This window comes from Balearica regulorum, chromosome 6 (genome assembly GCF_011004875.1).
Source record: "Balearica regulorum gibbericeps isolate bBalReg1 chromosome 6, bBalReg1.pri, whole genome shotgun sequence".
Taxonomy (NCBI): Eukaryota; Metazoa; Chordata; class Aves; order Gruiformes; family Gruidae; genus Balearica; species Balearica regulorum.
The window spans coordinates 5,343,166-5,370,845 of NC_046189.1; the positions used below are offsets into that span (position 1 = coordinate 5,343,166).

General features: G+C 41.2%; 1 protein-coding gene across 7 annotated transcripts in view; it reads left to right on the forward strand.

Annotated features, from left to right (window-relative positions):
- The window catches only part of ERBB4 (erb-b2 receptor tyrosine kinase 4), a 624,902-nt gene that overhangs the window by 429,740 nt on the left and 167,482 nt on the right, over nucleotides 1–27,680 (forward strand). For all 7 annotated transcript variants that reach the window (XM_075756027.1, XM_075756030.1, XM_075756032.1 and 4 more), the window contains exons 5-9: nucleotides 10,361–10,426; nucleotides 19,351–19,469; nucleotides 23,184–23,325; nucleotides 24,855–24,968; nucleotides 26,600–26,726. In XM_075756027.1, coding sequence (XP_075612142.1) covers nucleotides 10,361–10,426; nucleotides 19,351–19,469; nucleotides 23,184–23,325; nucleotides 24,855–24,968; nucleotides 26,600–26,726 — 568 coding nt within the window. The remainder of the gene's footprint in view (nucleotides 1–10,360; nucleotides 10,427–19,350; nucleotides 19,470–23,183; nucleotides 23,326–24,854; nucleotides 24,969–26,599; nucleotides 26,727–27,680) is intronic.

Sequence of the window (27,680 nt, forward strand, 5' to 3'; positions counted from 1 at the left end):
GTAGGAAATAAACCCCAAATACTCCGAATATTTAAAATAGTCTAATTGAATGGTAATTGCCAGATTTGTAGTGAGTGGGTGGGTGGGTGGGTGGAATTGGTCTTTCACAGCAAGCTCCAGCTGCTCTAGCTAGTTGCCTTTGAAGAGCTGCTTAGGGAAAGAGGAAGAAAAGAAAGACTATAAAATAAGCTGCTTAATTGCATCTACTGATTCTTGAAGCTGCTGTGTGCCTCCCACCCTTTGGAAGTTGTCAGATCTGGAAGATGCACGTCCCAGGCACCAGTTCAGAGTGGGCTTGGTTGGTGCTGCTCCGCAGGGCATGACGGTAAGTGTATCACTCGGTGGCAGGTGATGGGTGCAATGCTGGGACTAGCCAGCCAGCATCGTGATGGGCTTCTCCCAACAGACTATTCTGTTGCTTGCATAAAACACAAACCCACTCCAAGCCATTATTCCTATCATATCTGCATTTTCTTAAGGATTTTGTTACACATGCCTGTTTTGGCAGAAATTCTCAGAACTGTTACTAAAGTTCTTGCCCTGCTTTTGTGGACAGCCTGGCTAAAGAGCTCTGGCCACTGGTCTGCTCAAACCCAGGGCTGTTTTGGGGGGCGTCTCTTCGATCCCTCCACACCTCCTGAAGGGATGAGGACAGTGCTGTGGCTTCAAATGAAGCTGAGTGACTAGAAGGGAAATTTCTGTCTGCTAAGCAATGGACAAGGTGTAGGAAGTAGCAAAGCAAAAAAGAAGAGTGTATTTTATGCTCCTGTAATCCCTCATAATTTCTGTCCCTGTGTGTAGGATCTCCACATTCATATCTCCTTGGGTTAGTATTCAGATGAGTTTTCACATCTCAAAATCTTCTTTCTGGTCCTCTTGTAGGAACTTGTAATTTACTTTCACAAACTCATAAAAGCCATCATCAGTGAAGTGTTCTGGCATAGGGGAAACGTTTGCAGAGTAAAATACTTAATCCAGGGTTTTCAAGTGGTTTTATACAAATTGCCACATATAAAAACAACTTCATACCAAATTCATTGTATTACGCCTACATGATAGTCACAGAATGTCCACAGCATCACCTCTGTGCAGATCTCTGATAGCTGAAGATTATCCAGGAAATTGCAGTCTGAAATTTGTTTGTATGATTATTTTCATTGAGTATTTGTATATAGCAAACACTGAATCTAAATATCAGAGTATATGCCCAAGCATTGTTTTCCAACAGAGAAAGGGCTTCTGTTGTCCAACTATTGTTTTGTAATAATCAGTTTTGTTTTGGATACCCAGAGATACATTTTGAATAAGCAATTACACTTGAATAAGCATATTATGATACTTATCCAAAGTTTGTCTAAAACTGGACTCCAGATTTCATGGGAATGGGGAGTTCCTTTCTAGTATTTCCACCTAATTGAGTCAAAAGTTGATTAAAACATTAGCACACCTAACTATACCCAGACTCTAGGAGTATTACATGGCATCCAGAAAAGTAAAATGAATTTTAAAAGCCACTTCAATTTTGACTTCTCATTTCCTTTCTTTGAGGTTATTACTTTGTTTAAAAAATGAAAACTGTATGCCCCTTTGTTCGAACTTTATTACTGCTTTGGCAGCATTACAGGAACATTATTACAGGACATTATTTTGACTTATGTGGTATTGACTGAGTTGATCTGTTTGAGGGGTGGAGGAGTTGGTATTAAACAAGCACAAGAACACCCCGAGCTTTGGCACTTACTTTTCAGTGTGTCTTTGAGTTTGTTGAGAAACTTCTTTGAAAATCTCCTGTAAGAGTGCAGAGATTTCTCACCCAGTGTTACACATTGTGTCCAAAAGAGAAACTCGTATCTGCATCTTTCAGTTCTCAGCCAAGATTACGCATCAGGCAGTATGTCTGCTGGTGCCCCTAAGGATAGATATCTGGCTTAAGATTTATTACAGGCATTGATACAGGTGCACATCCGGTTGCTGTTTTCAGTAGGAGTTGCTGCTGCTTGGCTAGTTTGCGGGTTTTAATTTCGTGTGTTGTCACACCACAAACAAGCACCCGTTGCTGTGAGCCAGAATAAAAAGCACCTGGGCTGACAGCTAATGGGCAGTATCCTAGGGCAAGGAAGAGTGAGGGTGTCGTAGTGTTACGCATTGCAATGGCTGCTAGTTAGATTTGAAACTCATGCACTTACGGACACCCCCGTGTAGGGGAGGGAGCCCATTAGAATAGTACCTGCCAGGAGCAAACCAGGGGGAAATGCTGAAATTAATATTAAGGCATAGAAGATGTTGGCTTTTTATGGTCTCTGCTGGGAATCTGCACTGCTTTCCCCTCACAGACCTGTCTTCTGCTCACACTCAAATGTCCTCAATAAGAAGGATTTTTCTCCCGTTATGAAATACATTAGCAGCTTAGGAGTTCCCCAGGATGTGGAGGAGCAGGGTTCAGTTTCCTACCTTGCATCTGAAGGCATTCAGATCTATACCTCCTGTCTCCCACCTCCTAGTGGAAACTGCACCAGGTCGCTCTGAGTAGGGGTCTTTTCTATTCCTTCTGTTGAAATGCTGAGTATTAAGTAACCTTCAGGTAAGATGAAGATATAGTCCTAGGGGCATGGACTGATACTTAGATGTACCCGTTCTCCAGCAATCATAACCACTGAGCTGTGGGGCAAGAACCCAAGAACCGCTGCATGCTATGTCCAGCTCTCCCTTCAGGGCCAGTGAGCTTCCCGTGGTTATTGAGAGAGCTGTCATTCAGAGGGATGGCTGCCTGCTCTGTGCTCTCCCCTTCCAGAGAACAGCCCGTAGGCTGTTTCTAGGGTTGCTGTCCTGGGAGACGAGACTCTTCATCATAGTAAGCAAAGGAGAAAGTGGGATGCGTAACCTCACATCCTAGATGAGTGTGAACATCTACAGATGATGGAACATCACCATCGAGTCATACAGCCTTACCAGTGCTGTCTGTTCCTTCTGCACAGAGGAAAGGGAAAATAAGAGCTACACCTGTATTTTGAAGGGGTCTGGGGTGGTTGTAATCTGTGTGCTTTGAGGATGGTCCATATGAGGGAGGGTGTTTCATTTTGACCCCAGTGTAGACCCCTGTTAGACAGGGACCAAGCTGCTTTGCTGTTCAGGAAGAGAGATCCTGCTGCAAGTGTGAGAGGATGGGCAGTTATCTATGGCTTACTGGAGGGGAATATATTTTTTTTAACAACAACAATTACAAGGAAAGATTCCTGAGGGCTTGTTGTTCTTGATGAGCCTGCCAAGCAGCAGGTATGACTTGACCTATCCTTTTAGCCTTCTGGCTGCGTCTCCCCGTTTGCTCAGGATCCCTCTGTGTGTGTGTGTGTGTTCAGAGAGGCATTTGATGCTGATTGGAACTAATTCACCACCACAGTGGGGGGAATTCACTTACATTGCTCTGCGCTAACAGCTATAAGCAGTGATAATTAATAGCTCCTAATTGCTTAATCAGTGTAAAGTTTTAGACTATGTCATATGTGAAGGTTTTTATTTTGTGTGGATGACTAAACCCCCAATTAATGCATCGAGTCATACAGCCTTACCAGTGCTGTCTGTTCCAGGCAGAGAAAAATAACCAGTGTCTTCATTACCCCCCTCAGTTCCCTTTCTGTAGTCGTTACTGTGGCCTGAAGACATTTTTCTGTAGCAGCTGAAGTAATGTTACAGTGAGCTTCCTATCAGCTCAGAGCTGTCAGCGATAGATATGAATCCACCGGCATGAGCCTGTTTGGTGCTGCTGACATGCTCTTCTTGACTTTTCATTTATTCCTTTACCTCTGGTGGCCAATCTCTCTTAAAATCAAAACTGTCTGCCACCAGTGTATCTGGCGATACTCTGCAATTTCGCAGTTCTCGATGGATCTCTGGTCCCTGTGCACACGCGAGGGTTGTCTCCATCCCACATTACTCAAGCAAATGTGTCCCCCTTTGATACTCAGTTTTTGTTTTCTTCAGTGCTGGTTCAGTTTTATCTCTGTCCTCTCTCCTCATTCTCCATCACACTGTCCCCGTATCTCTGTCCACGCCTGTCTTTCAGGGCGTATCTCTTGGATTGTTTTCATTTCCCAGACCTATTTCCCATGCCAGTTTCTTTTCCACTGCCTTTGCCTGAGCCCCTCTCCATTTGTGTGCATCTCTCTTCTTATCTGCTGAGGAAGATGAGGGGAAGATAGAGGATTGAACGGCAGCGTTGGAAGTCCCTATTGGAAGCGATCGGTAGAGGGAGTTTGCTTTCACCGTTATTGAGCCCCAGAGGTCCCCATACGCCAGATGCACACACCTGGCAGTTGAGGGACAGGTGCTAGAAAACTTTGACTTATGGATGGTGGTAGTGTCCACAAAAGGTGCTGAGCTTTTCCACAGTGTAAGTTCATCATTGATGGACACTACGCAAGTTTTCACTGTAAAGGGATCCCGTTAACATTTCTGCAAGGTACCTCTGTTGGGCATGGAGACTTCGGGGTAGAAGCAACAATACAGATACAAGACAGAAAGGTCAGCTGAAGTGCTGCCATTTACCACACTAACAGTAACAATATCAGTGCAGGTACAGCTTGTTAAAGAAAAGTCTAAATGTAATGGGACTAATCCCATGTTGGAAAACTATTCGGTGATACATCCTGAGGTGAAGTCATCTGACATTAGTGAAAGCAACATAGTTTGATAGCACTAGAGGAATTGAGCCTTAGATTTCTGTATCCCATAACGCTTCTACAGAGAGGAAGAGAAAACGGGCACTATATATTTCTGTAAGACACTTTCTTCTTTTACAGAAAGTTTTACTTTCTCTTGCAACGTGTGTGTCTCCTGCCATAAAGACAGGAAATCCTGAAAAGTGTGAGTCTCTGTTAGGTAATTAACTTTCAAATCAATAGAAGAGATCTGAAGGCTAGCACAGGGCTGGTAGAAAATGCAAAATGATTTTTACTTAACAAAGAAGTGTGAATGAGTGAATGTGACAATAGGAATAGTCAGACAAGGACACGGAAAGCATTACAGCCTGATAAAGGTAGAACAATCCATCACAACAATAGTATCTCTAATTCTCGTTAATACTGTGCTGCGGTGTTTGAATTATATTTTGATTTTGTTATCTCTTCATACATAAAACTATGGAGTTTTAGCTGCCTAGAAAAACAATGTGCAAGGTATTTAAACCTTCTCTCCCATCTAAGCAATGGAAAGAAGAAACTGGGACTGTTACCACAGAGTATACCTGGAACTTCGTGGCCCTTAGAGCTAGTTACGTCTAGAAACATCTATACGGCATCTCTAGTGTTTTTGCACAGTGAATTATTAGGTGAAGGGTGAGTTTATAAGTAGCTTACAGAAGCTAATAAATGATTTATAGGTGTTTTGATAGTTAATCAATTATTTCAGACTGTTAGGTAAGGAAAGAGGCTGCTTATAACCGTGGTTTGTAACCATCAAAGCCACTTTATTTCAGCTGTGTTTATTCACACTTCAGTATCAGTGTGTTGCAGATATGCTAACATTTATTAATGATTTATTAACCTGATAGAAACCATCTGTAAATGCAAGCTTTGTGCAAAGTGAGACCATTTCTTCTCTTATTTCTGCTTTCCCTCTCCTACTGAGAGAGGTCTGCTTGAGGCAGCTGGCATAGATGATGGGGAAGAAGCAGTGTTTCTTCTCTGTACTACACTGAGCTTAGAGCTAAGAGGAGGACTTCATTTTTCTTGTCTTGTCAGTAACTTAATCCTTTGTGGTTTTACTGTTCCTGAAATAATAAAGTCAGTCTGGAGTCAAAGGAAAGTCTTCTCAATTCTCAGGAAAGCACAAGGATGAAGTAACCTTGGTCTTTCCCAAGCTAGTGAGCAAATGTTTTCTGCTGGTCACTTTCCCCGGCTGGGAGAGCAGAAGTATCTCCTGGAAATAAAACTCTATCCTGGAAGTTACAACAATGATAGTCTGCACCAGAGTCCTTAATGAAGATCTGTTGTAGTATTGGCTAAAGGAAGACAAGACCAGGAGACGAGCCATTGGTTTTCTGCATGGAATTTGCCAAAGCAAAATTCATTCTCATGTTCCAGTGGGAATCTGCCCTTTCTAAACTTGGATTCCATCACAAACCCTGTAAAAATTATGCAAGCTTCCTTTTAACTCCTTCCCTCCTCCTCTGCAATCTAATGAATAACATGTCATCGTGTATATAAAACAATGCTACTATTCAGGAGCAGAAATGTACTCAATCGTCACATCTGTAACGAGGCAGGAGACTTTTCTAGGTTCTTCCTCACCATATCTCATTTAGAAAAGAGAAAAAACCACAACATTTTCTTATATGCCTTCACTAATTTGCAATAATTTAGTGAAAGTGCAAAGTAGCCCTTACAAGGTAGAGCCCAGTAGATTATTTTCTTTTTTTTTTTTTTTCCCCCCCAAATTGTAGCTAATTCTTGAATCACTGTTTGATTGTAATAAGAACATATGATGACTTGTTACAGATGGGCTTTTTTCTCCTCTTGGGAAGTTTGAGGTGTCTCACTGCTTCTTGCCACCAGGACTTTAGGACACTCAGCCTCTTTTGATGTCAAGGACCAGTGGAGGAAATCCTGGGAAGGAGTTCTACTTATTTACTCTCTGCTGCATCAAAACAAAAGGAAGAACACTTCTGCGGGTTCATGGTTTGCCATTTCTTCATTAGTTGTTTCTTTTAGTCCTTACTGCTGCATGTTGGCGGGTTTTGGAATATTTTAGAGACACAAGGCATAACAAGAATAATTTATTTTATGCCCAGAATTGTTTGATAATTTTTTCTCAAATCTATTGGTTCACTATGATCTAAATATCCTAAGAAATATATACAGAAAGATCTGTAAGAAGCAGTATAATTATTTCAAGGACCTCGTCAGTCTTGGGGCCAATAGATTTATTATCGTTTAAGCCTGGTGTACAGATCTAATCGTGAGACCTGTTCCTCACCTCACATGAATGCTCCTTATGCTCCTGGCCACTTATGTTGACTTCCATGGGACTATTTTTGTGTTAGATTTACAGACCTGATCTTTAATGGGTAGCAATCTGTCCTTATTACAGTGGGGAAAAACAGGTGAAATACCGAGTTAGATAAGGGCAGAATCTGGACCAGTTCATACTGGCAGCAAAGAAAGTTATTTTTCTTTTTAAACAAACCAATACAGATGCGCTATTTAGAGGGAGTTCATTTTTTAATTCTCAGTATATTTGACCTTCAAAAGGACATGCAACAATGCAATTCAGAGGTGTGCTGCCTACAAGCTCAGCTCCTTGTTGTGTCTGTGCAGCTGAGAAAAGTGAAAACAATGAAGCAGATACTTTGAGTTCCCAATGAGAAAAAAGAAAACTGGCAGCCTTTTCTTGCTATATTGTTAAATATCTCTATTTAAATGCAAATGATCATCTGACACTGCCAAAGTTATGTACCACGAAGCAGGCGTGCAAGTTAAAAAAATTTTTAAAATTATTTTTGAAGATGCTGGATCACTTTTATTTCCAGGAGGAGTAGAGTTGGCTGAATACCTTTCTGGTTGTGTACCGAGGGTCAGCTCAGCACCTAGGAGCTTCAAATATGAAGATTTTTATTTTAAATGTAGCTTTTGCAGAAGTGTTGGCAGCCTCTCTAGTTTAAGATCACTTGGAGGGGTGCTTGAAGTTTCTTCTGAGTTATCTCACTGCACGTACTGCAGTGGAAAGCCCAGTGCATACAGTATGTTTTGGAAGGGGGTAGAATCCAGGGACAGAAAGAGGAAGAAACAGCCAAGCTGATGCCTTGTTCTGCCCCAGGAATATGTGGTTACAAGTGATCCGTGCAGTGCTTTATACTGCACCTAGCTGCAAGATTTCTGGCTTTCTCCCTAAACTCCAGACCCCTTATGCTAGACAGGCATGAGATTTGACTGCAAAGAAGGATTGGGCATAAAATAGTCTTGCAAGAGGAGGCTGTGTTGTCCTTGGGTTGTGGTTCCTCCCTAACTGCCCCCAGGAGGGATGCTCCTGCTCAGATAAGGACCAAGCAAAGCAAGTGATGGAAAGGTTATCTGAATGAGCATCTAGGGCCCTACCCTTCCTTCCTTCCTTCCTTCCCACTTTTGTTGGTCAGTGATAGCCGGTTTACAAAACCCACTTCCTGGGGATCATTTTTATTCAGTTGGTTGAGCACCAAAGCCAACAAACAAACTTAATTCTACTAAGTCTCCTCTGTTAAAATTCTTCCCTTAATTTGCTGTTAACCTCACCTTCTTTTTAAACTTCCATTCTTATAAATCAATATGGATGTATTTGCTTTCTGCACAGGGTTCCAGTAGTCTCTTAATAATCATAATAATCGTTATTACTGATTAAAGTTGCATTATTCATGCCAGATGGAGTCCCCTCCCTGTCAGCCAGAATGAGTTTGCATTATGTAGTTATAGTACATTTGTGATCTAAATAAACAGATGGCAGAACATGACAGCAAATTATGTGCTGGTGATGTCAGCAACAACGCTTCCCAAGTATAATTGCTTTAAATGAACATGAATGCAGCAAGGAACTGGTAGTCTTAACAAGGTAGTTGGCATACAGTGTGGTAATTACCACACAACATCATCAATAGCACCATGAATGCTGTGCGAGTGCTGAGGGAAGAACACTAGCTTTGAAGAAGTAGTGACAGAAAGTCCGACTTTACACAACTATCCCAGCGGGTTCACTCAACTGCGTAACATCTCGTAGGTATAAACACGTTGCTAGCAGAGGAGCAGTGTTTTCTTTTGGCGCGATCCAACCTTAGCTGAGACATTTTGCACTTTCTCCAACGCTATCTCCCATCAGGGCGCGTGGGAAGTATTTGGTTTAGTGTAATGGAGCAGCGTTAACAGCAGCTGCTGTTAATACAGGATTGAAAGGTAAGCTTCTGGATCAGGTTCAAAGGGGAAATTCGCTTAATAGATTTTCAGCAGTATTCAGTGATGAATAAAAGTTTAATCAAATACGAGGTTTAGTTCCTGTGGTCAAACGAGCAGCAGTAAGGATTGTGCATAGTCTTTAACAGTACTTATGTTGGGTTTCTCAGTTTATCCCTTCAGGTCTGGCTCAGTGTAAAGGGCTTGGCTGCCTACACCTCAGGCACTGCCACACCTGGGTTGTAGGAGCTGGGGAGTGGGGTGCAGTAAGACAGGCTCTCTGTGCATGCTCCGGGAGCATCCAGCATTCGGGAGGGAGAAGCACTAAGAGCAGGAGTGTGACTGAGCTCTGGCGGAATGAGGTCTCCGTTCGCTCGCAGTCAGAACTGGCGTGGGACTGTCCGAGTGCTTTCCCAAGTAACATAAGATGCAGCCAGAGGAGAACGTGCCAGTCCTTCTGCCTGCTTTCCATTTCCTTGCACAGTGGTCAGCATTTAGCCATGAACTGGAAGATATGAACTCAACTCCCTCTTTAGTCTAAGCGGGTTTCAGTTGCTAATAACTAGGTAGTTTACAAGTTTATCAAAGCTACCATTGCTAGCTCTTCCTCCTCCCTCTGTATTTTACAATGAAAGCACCTACAGTTCCTTTTCTCTTGACTAAACCTGTCAGCATGTGGAAGGATGATGTAGAGCATCACTTCTAGGTTCTGAAGAGGTTCCTTCAGAAGCACAACCGCAGGCAACTAGAGAATCAGCAGTCAGAAATGGAAAAGTCCCGTGAGCTTAGCTGTCGCTGGAGTTAAGTGGTTGTACCAGGGCACATTTCCTTTACCATGATATCATAGAATCATAGAATGGTTTGGGTTGGAAGGGACCTCAAAGATCATCTAGTTCCAACCCCACTGCTGCGGGCAGGGACACCCTCCACTGGACCATGTTGCATCAAAGCCTCATATTGGACATGAAGACTATGCAAGCTTTTGGGGCTGGGGGTTGGATTTAATCAAAGGCACTAAGCTTATCGCCCCATTGTTCAGATGAGAGAAAAAGAGAGAGAGATCCTCTCTAGCACAGCCATCCCTTCTGTGGAGGAATGAGTGGGTCTTACACAGGACATAGAGAACAATAGTAATAGCACTGGGTGATGAATTTTTTCCTCAGTCCTCCAGACTTGTTCATCTTTCTCTGTTTTAAAATATCCAAGTCATTATACATAGCAGAAAGGTATTTAGGGTATAAAGCACTTAAATAAGTACCTATATTTCATATATATTTGACACCAATTTTGGCTATTTATCTAGGCTTTTTTTTCAGGCGCTGTTTTGACCTTGGTAGGGCATAAAAATTCCTCTAAAGACAAGATGGACCCTCCTCTTCAGCAGTTGCTGGAGGTGGAAGAAATGACAGGATGCCACATTTCTAATCTCTGTCTTTCTGTCTGCCCTGCAGGTGGTCGATGCCACAAATCCTGCACAGGCCGGTGCTGGGGACCCACAGAGAATCACTGCCAGACCTGTAAGTTCTCTGAGAAACAAAGAACTGGAAAATGATGTAACAATGATCCTACTTTTTTTTAATTGTGAAGGAATACTATAAATTCTGGGTTTAGTATAATTCTAAAATATGTCAAGTTTTTTTTCATATGTTTTTACGAACAGATGATTTGCTTTTTTCCCCACCCATGTGAATTTATGTTTTTCTTTCCTCCCGTGTGTTTTCTAAAAATGCTTAAGCTAACTTGAATTTTCTTTTCGCTTCTTGGTGGCAACATGGAGCGTGGCTCCTAAGAATTTTAATGGTTATTTTGGAATACACTGAAATGAATACTCTAGGAATAGAAAAAACTACAAGGCAAATTTGGAGATCTTTAGTGAAAGCCTGATGCTGCAAAGTTCCTAATGCCAAAATACTCTGTTAATTTCAGTGGGAGCCTGGGAATATTAGTTATCTTGCAGAATTGTTGTCTTTATAATAACTCAGAATGTATTTGAGTTGTACTGAAAGTCAGAATAATGGGTGTTTTGTGAAGGAAGTAGTAAGTGAAGGATTGTTCACAATGTCTGTCTGTCCTCTTGAATTTAGAGAGTGTAAAAATGAATAAAAAAGAACTATATGGAGAGAGTTTCTTCCTTGTGTGCTTTCACATCCTTCAGATAGGCACTAAAGAGCTAGAAGTGCAGTCACAATATTAGCAAATATAAAAGAGGAGAAAATTGAGAGCTGTCTTTTCCTACAAGCTTTTTCCTTTTTTTCTTCCTTACGGGAATAGAGCTATCCTTTACGTTTCTGCTCTTTGAAATTTAGGAGAGTGGAAATTGGTTGTGTTTACTGGAGTCACTCTTCCTAGAAAATGAAATGGTTGCTGCTATCTCCCCAAGAGAGCAGTGCTCTAGCTTGCGCTTGCTTCCTTGGCTGAGTTGTAGATAGGAGGAAGGGACTGTGACAAATTAACTGTTATCAAGCAAGCACACCAACTAACTCTCTGAACTGATGATAGCCCAATGCCATCTGCCTTTTTTGTTGGAAATATTAGGAACAGTGCAACTATGCTTTTTTTTTTATTTTTTGACTACTCAGAGCAAGAGGTAAGAGGAAATTAGAAGTGGCAGACAGCTTGACATGAACATTTTACAAGTGAGCACGAGCAGGAAATCCAAGCTGACCTCCTTCTCCGTGGCAAAGCGAGGGGCACAGGCGATGGAGCTGCGTGCCTGCAGAGGCTCTGCCACCCTGCCGGGCGCTGCTTTTTGTTCAGGAGCATCAGCTGATGTTGCTGGCAAAGCTGACGACAGAGTTACAGTTCTGCTGAAGTTAACATGTTCTTATACTACTGTTCCATACTGAGCTTTATCTGTGGGTGTGATTAAAAAGGCTTTAGGACAGGTGGTAGGAAAAACTGCATAATGAACCAGGTACAGTGATGCTAAGCAGATTCTTCTTTATCTGAATCAAGCTAGTACATCCTCTTCCTTTGCTGGCAGTCTTTATGAAAGCCCCAAAGAAGTCAGTGCTCAGAAAGCCTCCTTACATCAAGGTTATGTGCTGAAGTAGACAATGAAAAGGGACTTAAACACAAGCTGACCAAATTATTTTATATCACGGTTAGGTTAGAATTAATTAATGCTGGTTCTTTTTCTGTCCTAATGAGAGGCCTGTTTGTCTATTAAAACTAGTAACTCTGTAAGAACCTGGGTAATTCATCCAACCTTGAGTAGACTTACTCAGGCATTATGTGGTTAGCTTATTCAAGAATATTGTAAAACCTTGGCACTTATATTAGGATGGTATGGTCCTGGCTCAGACCTTTGTGCCAGCAACCGGAAGCTCCAGCCTTCGGTAAAGTCAGAAAGTCCAAGTGGACTCTGTGTGGCTGCAGAAGTCTAGGTGGCAGGATCAGCTCCCATGGTCTCAACCTCTCCAAAGCACTGCTCTCAGATAAGTAAACTGATTTGGTGGATTTATGTAGTAATACCAGAGAGAGAAAAACTTATCTGCAGTGTTGTGAAGTCAGAAGCTTAGCAGAGCTGCACGGTAGGTTTGCTCCAGGAGTGACAGCTATCTCTCTCTTCACAGTGACTGCCCTCTCAAATCCAAACAGTGGGGACAGGCAAAGGCACAACAGTGGATTTAAAATAATAAACTACGGAAAAACATGTGCCATCTAAGTTCCAGGGAGATACACAGATCACACATTTCTAAATTGAAATAGCTACTCTACAGCCTTTTACCTTCGAGCACACTCTGCAGCCTCTGATTGTCAAGGACAGGAGTTAATTTTATGTCGTATACTTCCTCTTTGCTTCCCTGACCTCACTGCATCTTGGGTAAACAGCAGGATTTAAGGAAAAGACTGAATATTAGGCTGGCAATGGGCATTTCTTCATTGCACTTTCTCAAAATGTGTTTTTCTGCAAACTGAAGCAAAGAATAAGAATATGAGTATGGACTCGAAACATAAAAATGCAAGTGGTGCTATGCTTTTGCTGCCTTCATTTCTGACTTTAAACATGCTCGGCTTTCAAGCTCATAAATGTTATTCTTAGATACAAGCTGGAGATAGGATGAATAATATCACAAACATAGTGTAGACCTTAACCTAGTCACCTTGGGGATGTACATCTTTCAAACGTGTGTTGGAAAATACTTCAGCAGTGCTCCATCCCAGTGTCAGACTATTTTGTTCCTAGAACCAACTCAAAGGTAAGTCTGCCTGTCTGCCTTTTAATAATTCCTTTTTTTTTTTTTTCAATTGAGTCACTGAAGGAAAAAAATCTAACGAGCCCCCCTCCCAAGATAAGATTTAAATTATTTTCCTGGAAAAGGATAAAAAATGAAAGATCTTAATCCATGTCTTTCATTTCAAATTACATATGGGAAAAAATACAAATCCTTTTGGTTTTTTTGCATGACTATCATCTACCTAGCTTCCAGCAATGTCTCTCTCTACTTCTAACTCTATCTGAAACACCACCTGCATCTACCTCTGTCCTAATGTCTCTCTAAATGTGACAAGAAAATGTACGTATTTAAGAAAACAATTAATAGGAAATTTAAAATAAGGTGTTCTATTAGGAGGTAGAAAATATGTAAATTTATGCTGTTAATCCAGTTTTGTTTCATAATTAAATTATTAGTGAATATTGAACATTTAAAAGCTAGATGGTATTCTTTGTTTCAATGTCAGGAAAGGCTAATGTGGAAATACTTTAAAAAATAATCTATTTTCAAAGAGTGACTAGTATGTAAACCACATTTTAAAAAAAACACAAGAACAAATGCTTTTGGAACTTACTAATCAAATTTGAAAATCTATGGTTAGGGTTTTTTTTTTTCCTGTGTATGCCTGTTAAGAGTTTGGGGGTTTTTTTACTTTTCATATGAAAAGAAATTGAAACTTTTACAAATTAAATACATTATTTTATTAAAATGACAGATTATGCATTTTGTCCAAGAGGAATGTAACTGAAACAAAAGAGAAAAATCTAAATTAAAATATAGGCCCAACTAAGGCAATGCAAAAAAGGCAAATAGCCTTTAAATCAAACCCAAAACATAAACATTCAGCAAATGTAAAATGCTCCATGACTGTGCACGTGTACAGGAGTTTGGCCTGAGTGTAACTGTATTTATACAGTCTTGGGGCAGCTGATGCTGCTGAGGAAAGAAGGTGCCGATGCAGTAAGTACCCAATTAGACCAGCAAAAGGCAAGCGGGAGCCTGGTGGGGGAGACAGAAGGAGCTGAACCAGCAGCTTAGATCAATCAGAGTAACCCAGCATTTTTGCTTGGAGCTAGCATCTTTAATTAAAATCCTTGTATTCCTCTCCTAACTTTGCATGTTCATAAGACTTTTTCATTGACTTCAGTTACTTCCCAATTTTTTCTTCACAGATTTATAGTGCCCTGACATAATTAAAGATTAAGGGAAACAATAAGAGAGACTGATTAATTGCACCCATATATGAAGTGCCCATTCCACCCCATCCCCAACATAGCTTATTGCTTTATCGCAGTGAAATACTAGCAGAGATTGACAGTCAGTGTTCTGCACTCCCCCTGAAACCCATCCCAACACATGGCACGTTCTTTCAAGACTGCGGTGTTTGCCACTCTCCTTTGCTCTCCCAGCCCCAACTGTGACAGTTCTGTGCAGCTAAACCCTCAGATATCTTGGGATCCAACAAAGGGTCAGTAGGCATCAGGGTGGGTAGTTGTGCTGACCGTCAGAAGTCTGGTTTGAAACTTGGGGCCTCAGCTGTGATTAGTGAAGGCTCTCCTCACAGTAATGTTGGGTGAAGAAATGAGTATCTGGCACCTAAAATTCCTCTGGGGTCCCAGCCCAGAACTTCTGGATGTCACATGTGTGTCTGGGCTGCATGAAGGATGTGATGTGAGAGCTCCTGATCGCTCCTGTCCACCAGATCCTCTGTGAACAGTCTGCACACTAGGTAGCAGCAGGAGGAGGTCAGTATTGCTCCACTCTTCCCTCTGCAGCAGGGTTGCTCTGGGTTGACACTGCCTGTTTGTAGCTGCTGCCCAGTTCCCTACCATGTGTCCCCGCTCTCTTCTCGGCACCATCTTGAGCCACGTATCCCATCTAGGAGCCACCCTCCAACATTCATCAGCTTGAACATAAAATTTGCCATTTTGGGTAATATTTACCTTTACATTTCACTCTTTTGGATAGGTCTTGAGTCACAGATATAAAATCAATTGGTTGCATTTGGAGGAAAGATTTTTGGGGAAAAACCTTGCTATCTTTTTAAAACAATGCGGCTATGTACCTCTTCTATAGGGTTACCCCGTGATAATGATTGCAGGAAGCTGAATTGTTCAGTTATGTTTATTGGAATCTGAACAATCAGATTGTTTTGGGGCTTCAACCAATACATAATATTGCCTTGTGTTTGCTTTGCTTTGGGAAAAACCCTTCATTGCAAACTGTCTTGAATACGAGTCCTTAAAAACATTCACAGCCAGCTAAGTTCTTTTCTGTCTGGGTGTGTGGTGCCACTGAAGATATCTGACAGGTCCTCCTCAGAGCTGGACCCTCGATAGCAGTTATAATGCAAATATAGCATGCAGTGAACCAGAAGACAAATATAGTATGTTGTGGCCTTTTCCTAGAATGAAATGTTGGCATTTCTGTTGGCATTGTTTGCTTTCCCAGCAAAATAAACAATTGGGGAAGAACAGTGACAAACCTTTGCTGTAATTGTAAATTTTGCAAACCACTTTATAACTTCTTAGTCTTCAGGAAAACTCAAAATGTTCCCCATCCTGAACAGCATGGTAGAGGCCCTCATTAATCTGGTGCCTAATCATGAGCAGAGTATGCTTTTTGAAGGCAATCTGTTTAAGTATCGTGCTGAAAAGGGGGCCGTACCCCTTCAGGTCAGCCCTGGTGCAGGGGGTGCTCTTGTTTTTTTTAAGAAGGAAACATACTCTGGAATAAATTGTTGTAGTCTCTTACAAAGTTATGGATTTTTTTAAAAAAATGACCATATGTGTAACTTTTTATACATTGCACAAGCCTTACTATGGGGCTCTAGAGGAGGGTTAATAATTTAGATGATTTTGTCCTACGCTAATAGTGTGAAAACTGATGAAAAGATGTCAGTGAATTGCTTAAATCCATTGCTGCTGTTGGAGCTCATTCCCCACCGCTCTTAAGCTATGCAGCCTAGGGAAGTGCTATTATCTGCAGCTCAGCTTGAAAGTGTATAATCCTGCAAATATAGATCTTGGCTCGCTAAAAGTAATAGCTTGCGAGTTGACAAGATGACTGTGCCTTTTCTAAATATGCCCGGGGTGGTCAGTGCAGTTTGTGGGCATGGACACCCAGGCATGGGAGAGACAGGTCCCTCCTCACCTCGAGGCAGGGGATTCACCTCCTCAGGGCTTGGTTTTTGGGAGGCCAGTACCTTTTTTTTTTTTTTGGTGGAGGAGGCCAGTACCTCTTGGGAATGGGACTTGCTGCTGGGCTTTGGCCTCTTTGCCCTTTTAAAAGTCTGCCAGGAGACCCCCTCCATAGGGAAGCAATGGCTATATAGTGATGGTGGACATCTTGACCCACTCCCACTAGCAGCTGGCACTGAGGTAAATAAATTATAATTGAGTTAATTAGGTGGCTTGTACTAATTGTTTCCACAGAGGTGCTTTACACCAAAACTTCCCACGTTTAAGCAAAATGTTAAATTGCTGTGGAGCAACAGTGAGGAATGGGTTTTAACAGCATCCTGCTGGTGAGCGGCTGTGGTGTGGTATCATGTCCTCTTTTCCTGTTGTAATGTGTTGACTGTATCCACCTGAAAATCAGCTCCTAAGCTCTCTGCCTCTAGTGCAATTAAAAATAAAAAAAACCCCCAAACAAAAAAACCCCTCACAAACAAAAAACCCCCAAGAAATATGCTGCTGGTACACTGTAATTTTTTAAGGTGTGATAGGTGGGGTGGTGCTGGTGAGGGGAACCTGGACACCATGCCCAGTGCCTGCAGAACCTTCTAGAAGGGGGCACTGAGCCTGTGCATTGGGCGGGGCACACTGAGCATGCTCACTGGTGAGGGGCTGCCATTTTAGTGCCCCCTGTCCTGCTACCAGGAGCCCGGACACCATGCCCAGTGCCTGCAGAACCTTCTAGAAGGTGGCACTGAGCCTGTGCATTGGGCGGGGCACACTGAGCATGCTCACTGGTGAGGGGCTGCCATTTTAGTGCCCATGTGCTGCTGTCAGGAGCCCAGACACCATGCCCAGTGCCTGCAGAACCTTCTAGAAGGGAGCACTGAGCCTGTGCTTTGGGCGGGGCACACTGAGCATGCTCACTGGTGAGGGGCCGCCATTTTAGTGCCCCCTGTCCTGCTGTCAGGAGCCCAGACACCATGCCCAGTGCCTGCAGAACCTTCTAGAAGGGAGCACTGAGCCTGTGCTTTGGGCGGGGCACACTGAGCATGCTCACTGGTGAGGGGCCGCCATTTTAGTGCCCCCTGTCCTGCTACCAGGAGCCCGGACACCATGCCTAGTGCCTGCAGAACCTTCTAGAAGGTGGCACTGAGCCTGTGCATTGGGTGGGGCACACTGAGCATGCTCACTGGCAAGGGGCCGCCATTTTAGTGCCCCTGTGCTGCTGCCACAAGGAGTGGTTCAATGTATGGCCTTGGGACCTGCTCTGCCACTGGCAGTGGTAATGCTAGCCCGAGGGGCAGAAAGTGGTGGCAGAGGAGAGGTCATTTAAAAAAATGAGGTATGCATGGTCATGAAGGGTTGCTGTGTAAAACAGAGGCAGAGTATTTGGATGGCTTGGGGGCCAACTCCTTGTCTGAGGAGTGACACAGGTAACCACAAAGGATTTGAGTCCTGGGATGGAAGGAAATGAATGTCCTCTGCTTCTGTACCTCTGCACTGATAGCAGAGGGGGAGCCTCTGGTAAATTGGGTCTTCCATCAAGTCAGGATAAATCTGGGTCTCACCTCCCTTGAGGTCAAAACAGATAGTGCCAGGTCCAGTGCAATTCAGGGCACTATGTCGCAATTTCTGAGCTGGCAGAGAACAATATGCAGTCACTGACTAAATGAGGTCTTCGTTCATTTTCATGAGTTGAGACTCTGTCCCTATCAGCTAATGGTGTGGTGCTGGCATATTGCAACGTGTGTTTTGCTCAACATATGCCACTGTTTCATATCTCTGTCATAATGTTTATCTATATTGTTACTTAAATAAACAAATCCTTTTAATCTGTTTCTCTAGCAGTGTTGACAGCAAGTGCATTTTCAGAAATTTCTCTTACTTCTTAAATCAGATTGCATAAGCCACTAAAGTGTTTTCTGTCTGGGAATTTGCCTCTGGTATCAGCAAGATGGAATTACTCTAAAAGTGCATCACTTTATTCTGTAGGTTATAAATGATGACTTCTTTTTGGTTATTTAGATTTTTATTTCCTAAATAAATATTGTGTATATCAAGAAGCTTTGGCATTACCTTAAGTATTTCTGGCAAGTACCAGAGAGAATTTGGATTGGAACGTACTTATAAAGGAGTTACCGATACATTAAATAGTAGATTTGAGCAGAACGTTGCATGGAATTTTGTGTTCTCTGGCGTCTTGAAAAAGTGTTTTCCGTAGAGAAGTAATTAAATGCTTTTAACAAAATAAACGGTAAAGGTTAATTACAGTGTAACATCTCTGCTTTTATCAAAAGGTAGCTGACAGCACAGCTTCCGGGCATTCTATAGGCGGTGGTTGGTATAGTCCTGTGGATAACATTAATTTCTTTTTACATAAAATAAAGATAGAGGCTATAGCCAAGTGAGGGGAGGAAGATGCTCCACTTCTTGACCATTCTTTGCACAAGACTAAGCCATGAGGCACAGTTGTGTGGTACCATTTAAATCACTGTGATTTCCAGTTGGTAGAATATAGTTGTTTCCCTGTGAATGAGGGCTGGATTGTGTTACTTAGAAAAGGTAAGTGGTATTTCAAATGTGTTCCAATCTGCAGGTTGTATTTTGTTCTCTTATCTCATTACCTATTTGTCAGGTTGGTTGCCATCGAGAGCAACATTTGGCTCTCAGATTGCTGGCGTGACTCAATTTCTCTCATTTACTCAGTGTTGCTGTTCTTCATGGGGGGAAACTCACATGGAAGTGGTGAGGTCTCCTGTTGTTTTGTAGGGTGGTTTTTTTTTTCATATCCTTCCATTAGCTGTTTAGAGAAACTAATAATTTGAAAATAATATTTGACCTGAATTTCCAAGGGTAAGAGCAAACACTTGTAAAAAGTCTTCCTCCGCAGGCTTCGAGCAGCATATATGTTCCTAAAGAGACCTTAAAACTTGAGGGTTTTTTCAGTATGCTGTTCGGTTTGTTGTTTTTCTCAGTGTGCAGTTGAAGAGCTCTCTCCTTAGTTCTGATTCTGACGTGATAATTTTTCCTGCCTCTTCCTAGTAACGAAGACAGTGTGTGCAGAGCAGTGTGATGGACGGTGCTATGGGCCCTACGTCAGCGACTGCTGCCACCGGGAATGTGCTGGAGGCTGTTCCGGACCTAAAGACACTGATTGCTTTGTATGTGTGAGACTTCTCGTTTTTCTTGTTCCTGGCAGTCGCACTGCAAATACTTAATGCTTTAATCCATGAAATTCACAATTTTGTCCCTTTTAATGTATTGCGTACATACTCCCAGATTTAGACTGCAAATTTTAGCATTTAATATTTTCACATTACATTAACATCACTTATCTACTTATTATTACCCATTAAGAGATTTATGAGATTTGTAAATACAGATTGAGAACCATTAATATGCTAATCTCTGTGATTTTTATCTTTTGCTTTTCTAAAATTAACTTTTAGAGGTGATAGGGAATTTTTAGAAGTATTTATCATTACATTTGAGCATGGCTTTTATTACTGCTCTGTGTGCTTTTTATTTGAAAGTCAAGAATACAATTTAGCTTCTCTGTGAAAGGTGTTCTCTATTACTGCCAGACTTGATTTAAATTCAGCTTTTTTACTGGGCATGCTTCTTAGTGGAGATGTAAGGAAAGTGGTTTCCAAAATACTCTACCTCAAATGCATGCTGCTACGTGTGCTTCAGATGAAACAAGGAACAGACTAACCTTTTCCTTAAAAAGAGAAATAAATAGACAATCTGCACATACAGGGCTTTAGACAAATTTGTCTTGTTTGTAGTTCATTATTTATAATCGTGTTAGCAGCTTCAGAACCCAACACTGATCTCAAAAATTGTGTAGCTCATCACACGGGGTTGCAGAGATAAGTTTTGCTAATGTTTTCAGGGGAAGCAAACCTAGGCCTAAAGAAGCCTAGAACTAGAACATGCACGGACAGGTGGATTTTCAGAGGTACCCAAGTGATTGAAGAGACAAATACCTACAAACTTGGGTAGGCTACTTTTAAAAGCTGCCAGATAGGATTGGAAGGAGAGATCTTATGGTACGGAAAATTGCAGATGCTTTGATAGTGTAGGCAAGTGGATCAATAATGAACTGGCAAAAATTAATCTTTCCCTGGCTGGACCTGAAACTTGCTCACTATTCAGGTATTGTTTCATAGTGGTAGTTGTTTCTAAATGCCATTCTTTTGCTGACGATGAAATGCAGTGATGGCCTGACTTAACTGCTAACAGGTTTTACTAAATCTATTCTTTGTGGCTGGGGCTTTGCACAAGTAGATGCTCGGCACACGTGGTACACCTGATCCAATGCTCGCTGAAAGTTCTGTCTTGGCTTTGGACTTGAGAAATGGGAAAATAATAATCTTTCCATTGTCATGTACAATTGAAATAGGTGAAGGAAACAAGAAAAATGCAATTATTGTTTCCCTATGACTGTTGAGGAACATCCTCAAAGCTGATGTGTTGATATGTGTCCATTTTCAAAAGTTAAGGACAAGTTACTTGCAGCACAAGTTCTGCAATACTGCAGCCTGAAAAAAAAAAATGAGTTAGACTTTCTGAATTATGGCAGTTATGGAAATATGTGTGCTAAAAATCAACTAGCCTGTTTCTTCTGATCCAGCAGAGAAGCACCCAGGGCTTTATTCTCATTCACTCCTGGCCCCAGAGCAATGTAAAAGAAATTCAGCAGGGGTCTGGCAGTTTTCAGGACTAGTCATTACTTGCTTAGTACACGCTGGGTGAAAAGTGTAACCCTTTAGGCTGTAGACAACTGTGCTTAGCTTTCAGCTGAGATAGAGAGCTTTGTTTTCTCTCTGTGTATTTTCCTGTGCTTTCATTCACAAATTAGTGGCATTTAGCACTAAATGCTAGAAGTTTGCATATATTATCGAAGCAATTACAAATGCATACAAAGCATTATATCATAAATTAAAAGATCCCAAATCCTCTAGATGAGCTTTTCCAGAGATGTGCCATCTCTCCGGAGTATTGGTGTGCTTTACTTTACGAATTTGCCAAACTGTTATCAGAGGATTGTCATGTACATGGTAGAGTACCATTGAAGTCAACAATGGATGTAGAAAATGTGTTGAGGAAACACACTAAATTAGTATTTATTAATAAGCAAAAGTACAGTGTATGAAGCATTACAAATCCTTTAGTGTATTATGGCAGCTTGCAGCAGTATCCTGTTGTAAATACGGTTTTAATATTTCTAGATAAAATTCATCCATCTTCCTCCATATGCTGCCATACAATCATTTGTATATTGAGTTCTAAAAGTGAGACAATAATCATCATCTGACATAACTGCAAGCAAACATGCTAAACAAAGTTGGAGAGATGTTACTATCTTGCATTCAAAACCAAACTGGATCTAAAACTTGAAATGCATAGGAGGGCCTGGTTAAGTGCACAGTGGAACCAGAAAAGTTGACACAGCCCTGTGTTTATCTTTGTAAGAAAAAAAAAAAATCTGGTTCTGTGAGAAACTGCCAGTTTTTGTAATATGCATTTTAAAGAACCAGAAAAGAGAGGATCAGCAGTTTGGCTTAGCTTATGCTCCGAACAGGACAGTGCCTTCATCATGGAACTCCCTGTTTGTCCCTTTCAGCAGCAGATTCTGTCCTTCTCCCTTGGTTACGTTATTAGACTCTACCTTCTGAAATCTTCTGACATGCCAAGTAACCTCCCTCAGTCTTGCTGGTCCTGATCTGAATGGAGATAAGGACTGTTAGTAAAAGCAGAACAACAGAGGGATCTTTTTCACTTTTCTCTGTCTGCCCTGGGGGGGGATGGGACATGACACACATGTTGGTGTACTTCTTGACTCTTTAAAGATTCAAAAACATCTGTATTTTTTACAACCTGGAAAAGGACCAGAAGATTCAGCCCCAGACTAAAACTTCTAAAGCAACCTGGCCTCTGGAAAACAGGTTAGTGGGGAAGCAGCATCCAGTAGCAGTGGTTGCTTAAACTGCTAGAGGGATCCAAGCCAGACTACAGCTTTCATGTTCACATGAAATTTGACATTTATGGTATGCTTTGTGAATATTACACCAACAGTTTTTTATAAGCTGTGGTTAAAACCATAGACACAATATGTGGTGATAAGGAATGTCAAAATCGGTGGGGTTTTTCTATTACTAATTATCAACCTTGCACGGTCAATTATTTTCCCTGCATACCATTATTCTCTTTATCCACACACTTGCCTCTTCATTTGTCAGGGCTCTGTCCTCTGTCAGCTGTGGGTGGCTGAACTTGAATGCTAAGTGATACAAAGTCCTATTTTCTTTTCTCAGTGTGTGAAGCAACTGACCTTGTTAAACTTGCCACTTAGGGAAATGACCCCCTCCTGTGCTAGCTCAAAAGAAGTTCTTATCCCTCTTGCTTTCTAATTGGGAATTTCAGTTTTCAGCTGGATGATGGACTCATGCTGTAAGAAATCTAAAGGTTGGACCTCTGAAAAAGTCATTAGCATTTGTTTAGATTGACTATGATAAATAGCCGTTCACTCTTGGCAGTTTTAGAATGTCCTATCGAGTTGTGAATTAGTTGATTGCTAGTAGTAACAATAGTTATGAAACAAATTACAGTGTTATGGTTTTGTAGGAAGTGCTGTAACAGTCAACTGTGTTTCAAATTAAGAGGGCTCAGTGAGCCCCCTTTTATAAATCGTGTATTGGCCAAGATCCTAGCAAGAAATCTAAGTAGTCAAAATGAAGATTAGAAAACTATATATCACATTTCTCATTGTTGCAGCAAGTCTGAACAATCAGGATTGTATTTTAAACTAAAAAGGAAAAAAAAACCAGCTATATGATTTAATTTAATATTTTTTCTCCCTTGCTTTGCAGGCCTGTATGAATTTCAACGATAGCGGTGCATGTGTCACGCAGTGCCCCCAGACTTTTGTATACAATCCCACCACCTTCCAACTGGAGCATAATCACAATGCCAAGTACACCTATGGAGCTTTTTGCGTCAAAAAGTGCCCACGTAAGTGCTGTGTTAGCTGCCTTTTCCTGCAGTGATGGAAAGTTTGAGTTGCATTTCAGGAGCCTTATGAAACAATGAGAGAATGAGAGCTAAGCGCATAGTGCAGTATGTCAAATCACTCCACGTGTGCTTACAGCCTGTAATAACTCAGTCGTGTGTTAACTAAAAGCAGTGACATTCTGAGTTGCTGACACTTTCCAAGTATCCTTTACTATAGTGATCTTCTTAAAGAAAGGGGATTCGCTAGGTTTGTTTTCTTGACCACCACCTGTTACATGCATGCTTTAGGTCAGCATTTGGAAATTTTAAAATGAACTGTTAAAATAGTGCCAAAGGGCTATATTAGTTAGTGGGATTGAAAAAGAGTAGAAATTTCTGTTTCAGAAAAATAACAGTCCACCACCTGTACTGCCTGGCACCAGATGCTTTCATGATACTGATGTCCTTTTCTTAACTTGGAATAATGCTGGTTTGACAGAAAGTTACCATAAATATTTCCTGATCAGTTCTGTTCCAGTGAAGAAAAACTATGCAATATTGACAACAATACAGTCTTAAAACTCCAGAGTAAAATTAGAGGGGAGGAGGGAGTTAAAAAAAGAATAATCCCGTGCATGTGAAAAACACATGCTTCTGAGATGCCAGACAGATGACAAGTAACAGAAAAATTTAGTGGGTCTTCACTTACATAGTCTTTGATACTGCTGTTGTAGTTAGAAAGAAAAATAAGGAAGACAGTATTCTTGCTTTCCCTTTCATTCCCACCAAGGCTTACAGTTCTGTTGTGTATTAATTATTTTTTACATAAAGTACAGGTAAGAAGGATGAGTATTCTATAATAAATTGAACCATAATTCAACCCAAAGCAAAATCCAAGTTTTGAATCTCTGTGAAGAAGTTCAAAATGACAGTAGGCTGAGGCTGTGACTGTCACAGCTTAGTTCTGTTTCTATTAAAGTGGTGGGGTTTTTGAAGCACAATTATTTTTATTTTTTTTTCCAAAACCATGTAGTAGTACCATGCACTACTTAAGGGAAATGATTCTTTGTCCAAATACTTCATTGAACTTTTCTCTTCCTTTCTTCACATTTTTAAGTTTTCAGTTAGGTGGGATCAGTCTATATCCCCTTTGGCAGTTGTTTTACAAGGCAAAATGGATATATGTTTCATTGTCTTGTGCAGTGCTTTATACCAGATGTATATATTTGTGTTTATATGAAAGAGGCTAAGTAGAGCATCTTGGTTTATTTCTCTCCAATTACTGTAGCTTTTTTACCACAAATAATGATAAAACCAATGTGGGGAATGAGGGGGGATCAGGCCTGACAATTCATGGAATTTCGTAAGTCTCTGAAAACGTGCCTAATTTGCTGACTTATACACTTCTGAAAACACTGAACATCAAATGTTAATGTGGAAGTGTTGAGGTCGTTAATAATATGGATTGACATAGAGTCCAAAAACATATGTCCCGGTATTATTTAGTCCCAGTGGTTTGCTTTCTACCAATATCTGCTTTTTCTCTTCAGACAACTTTGTGGTGGATTCTAGCTCTTGTGTCCGTGCATGTCCGAGCTCCAAGATGGAGGTTGAAGAAAATGGTATTAAGATGTGCAAGCCCTGCACTGATATTTGTCCTAAAGGTAACCAGTAGTTTAGTATAAATTTTCTTGAATGTGGTCTGTGCTGTAGTAGAGCAGAGCAAGGTGTTATTTTGACATGAAATACCCTTCATGAGTATGCCATAGAATATTAGTAGCCTTTTTATATCCACAGAACTTTGAGCTATGTAGACTGTGTGCGAAGTATATACAATGGAATGAAAATTTATTTTGTTGTAATGGTAATATAACCAAACCAATTACTTTTGATTAGGTAAAAATGAAGGGGATTTCTCTGTTGGCTTTACAGAAATCCAAAAGAATTCTTTAATGTGTTATTTTAACCACAAGTATTTCGTGGAGGTGTGTTAGAGCTGTCCTTTTGTCATTTCAAAGGGAACCATACCAAAGCCCTGGCTTCAATGTATGGTATGTCTCATACTTGTCAATACAACGTTAGGTTTCCATTTAATTCCTCTGTTTTTTAAAAATGTCTCCGCGTTCTCAGAATCTTCTATCTCCTTTCTAAGTGTCTGAAACATACACTAAAGGTTTTTCAGTGTTGGTGCTGTTGAGAAGACTGAAACTTAGAGGTTACTTTGCTATCCCAAGCTCCGCTAGGGAGACTTTCTGCTGCCTGCTTGAAGGTCTCAGGAGCAGAGCACCATCACGGGCCTATGCCACTTTTCAGCCCTAGAGGAAGCCATGTCTGGAAGGGAATTCACGGTGAAGCTACTGAAACACTCTAAATCAACAGTCACTCCACACAACTGTAACAGTCAAACAGAGAGATCTCTGCCAAGGCAGGGTACTGACATGCTGAATTCTAAGTGATGGCAACGTCCAGCCCTTTGACCTAATTGCAGTAAATAGCTTTTATGCTGGGAAAAGGTTTTATGCATTAAAATGCACATGTAGTGTTCCTGTCGAGTTCATAGCCTTACTCTGAGAAGGAGAGTTGTCACACGTGTGTAAAAGGTTCAGGTGTACTGCTGGTAGTTGCCATTAGAGGAGCCCAGTTAGGGAGACAGGATACATTACCTAATGTCAACCATGAAACATTTGTTCCTGGATACATCATGTGTCCCAGAAAATGCAACTAAATTACATAGAAAGGCTACACGGAGAAGCTTCCTCACTGGGTACGAAAGTTTCTCCGGGCCCCAGTAACTTAATTTGTTGGGGTGATGGGTGAAGAATTATTTGTACATCCTTTCTAAAGGACCTTATGGCACGTGAATGGTTAAATTCACAAATCCACAAATCCAGAGCAAAAGAGACTTCTTGAGCTAGCAGTGTGAGGACCCCTCAGTTTCTGCAGTGAGTAGTGCACAAATAAATGGTATGGCCACGAGGCTAGTCTGAGCTAAGTTATCAACTATGTTTACAGCTGGCTTGAGAGGGATTTTGTGTGGTTCATACTTGCCTTTAGATCCAGTGTGAAATACATTAACCTGTGTGCCAGGATGTCCTTCTGTAGCAGGTACTTTTAGCTTATTGTTTGTTTTAAATTGACTTGTGCTTCTTTTGGAATATGGGTAAAGGGTGCCATTTTAACACCTCTCTGCTGCTTTATCTCTGAAAGAAATGATGACTCATGTCTAGAAGGCCAACATGTTTTGATTCAGTAATTGTTTTTCCTAGTTCTTTACACAAACTCCTTGTTTTGGCAGCATGTGATGGCATTGGGACAGGGAGTTTAGTGTCAGCTCAGACGGTGGATTCCAGCAACATTGACAAGTTCATAAACTGTACCAAGATCAATGGCAACCTTATCTTCCTTGTTACTGGGATTCATGGGTAAGTGACAAAATGTTAAGACATTATGTCATGGTGCCAGCTGAAACGAATTGCATCCACCTCTTAATGATGGCCACAGGCTTCTTTTACAGAATGGCAGATCCAGGATAAATTAGTTTTCTGCCTTCCATTATGAAGGAAACTGTTACCTTGATTCTTATGATTCAGGCTCTAGGAAAAGAAAGGATGAAGTAGACTGTTTGCACTGGAAATAGACAACTGTGATCTTTGGTCACTTAGAGACCCTTGGTACTGGCTTACAACAATGGCTGATTAGAGAAAAGAAGGGAGAAAGGGACGTTACCTTCCATTACTTTGTTTTAGATTGCATATGACCAGCAGTCTAATGTGCAGAATATGCAGAGAGAGTGCCTCACCTAGCATAAATTGTCATAGCCTGGGTGGCTGTCACTGCATATACATGCAAAAAAGCTGCCCCCTTGTCAATCAGTTTTGAACTATGTATTTGTTTCAATTGCAGAGATGCACAAAACTCACTGGTATTTAAATCCGGTATTTTGGTTTAAATATGGCTGTATATTGAGTAAGTCTTAGTAACAGTTGAAGATGTGGAGGAACGGAACCAGTATTTAAAAGTCTCTCCTCCTAAAGGAAGATATACCAGCCAGATAAATAGTGTTCACAGTTCGGTGCACTGTGTTTGCCATTGTAGCAAAGGTGAATGCGCGGTGCAAATGCTGCAAGGGTAGCAAGGGTAGTCCAGGGAAGACAGACATACTCTGTTTTGATGGTCAGCTGTGGTCCAATGCAACTAGCCTCTTTCTTGCACTGTAGTCTTTCTGTCATTGAGAGAACACAAATATGATTGTATCTTCTTACTAATTCAAGCCTTCATGTTGTAATCAGCCATGGTGAATTATGTGTGACAGGTATTTCAGGACCTAGTAAAATGAGCAAAATCCTCAAAATGCACAAATAAGATTAAATCCTTTT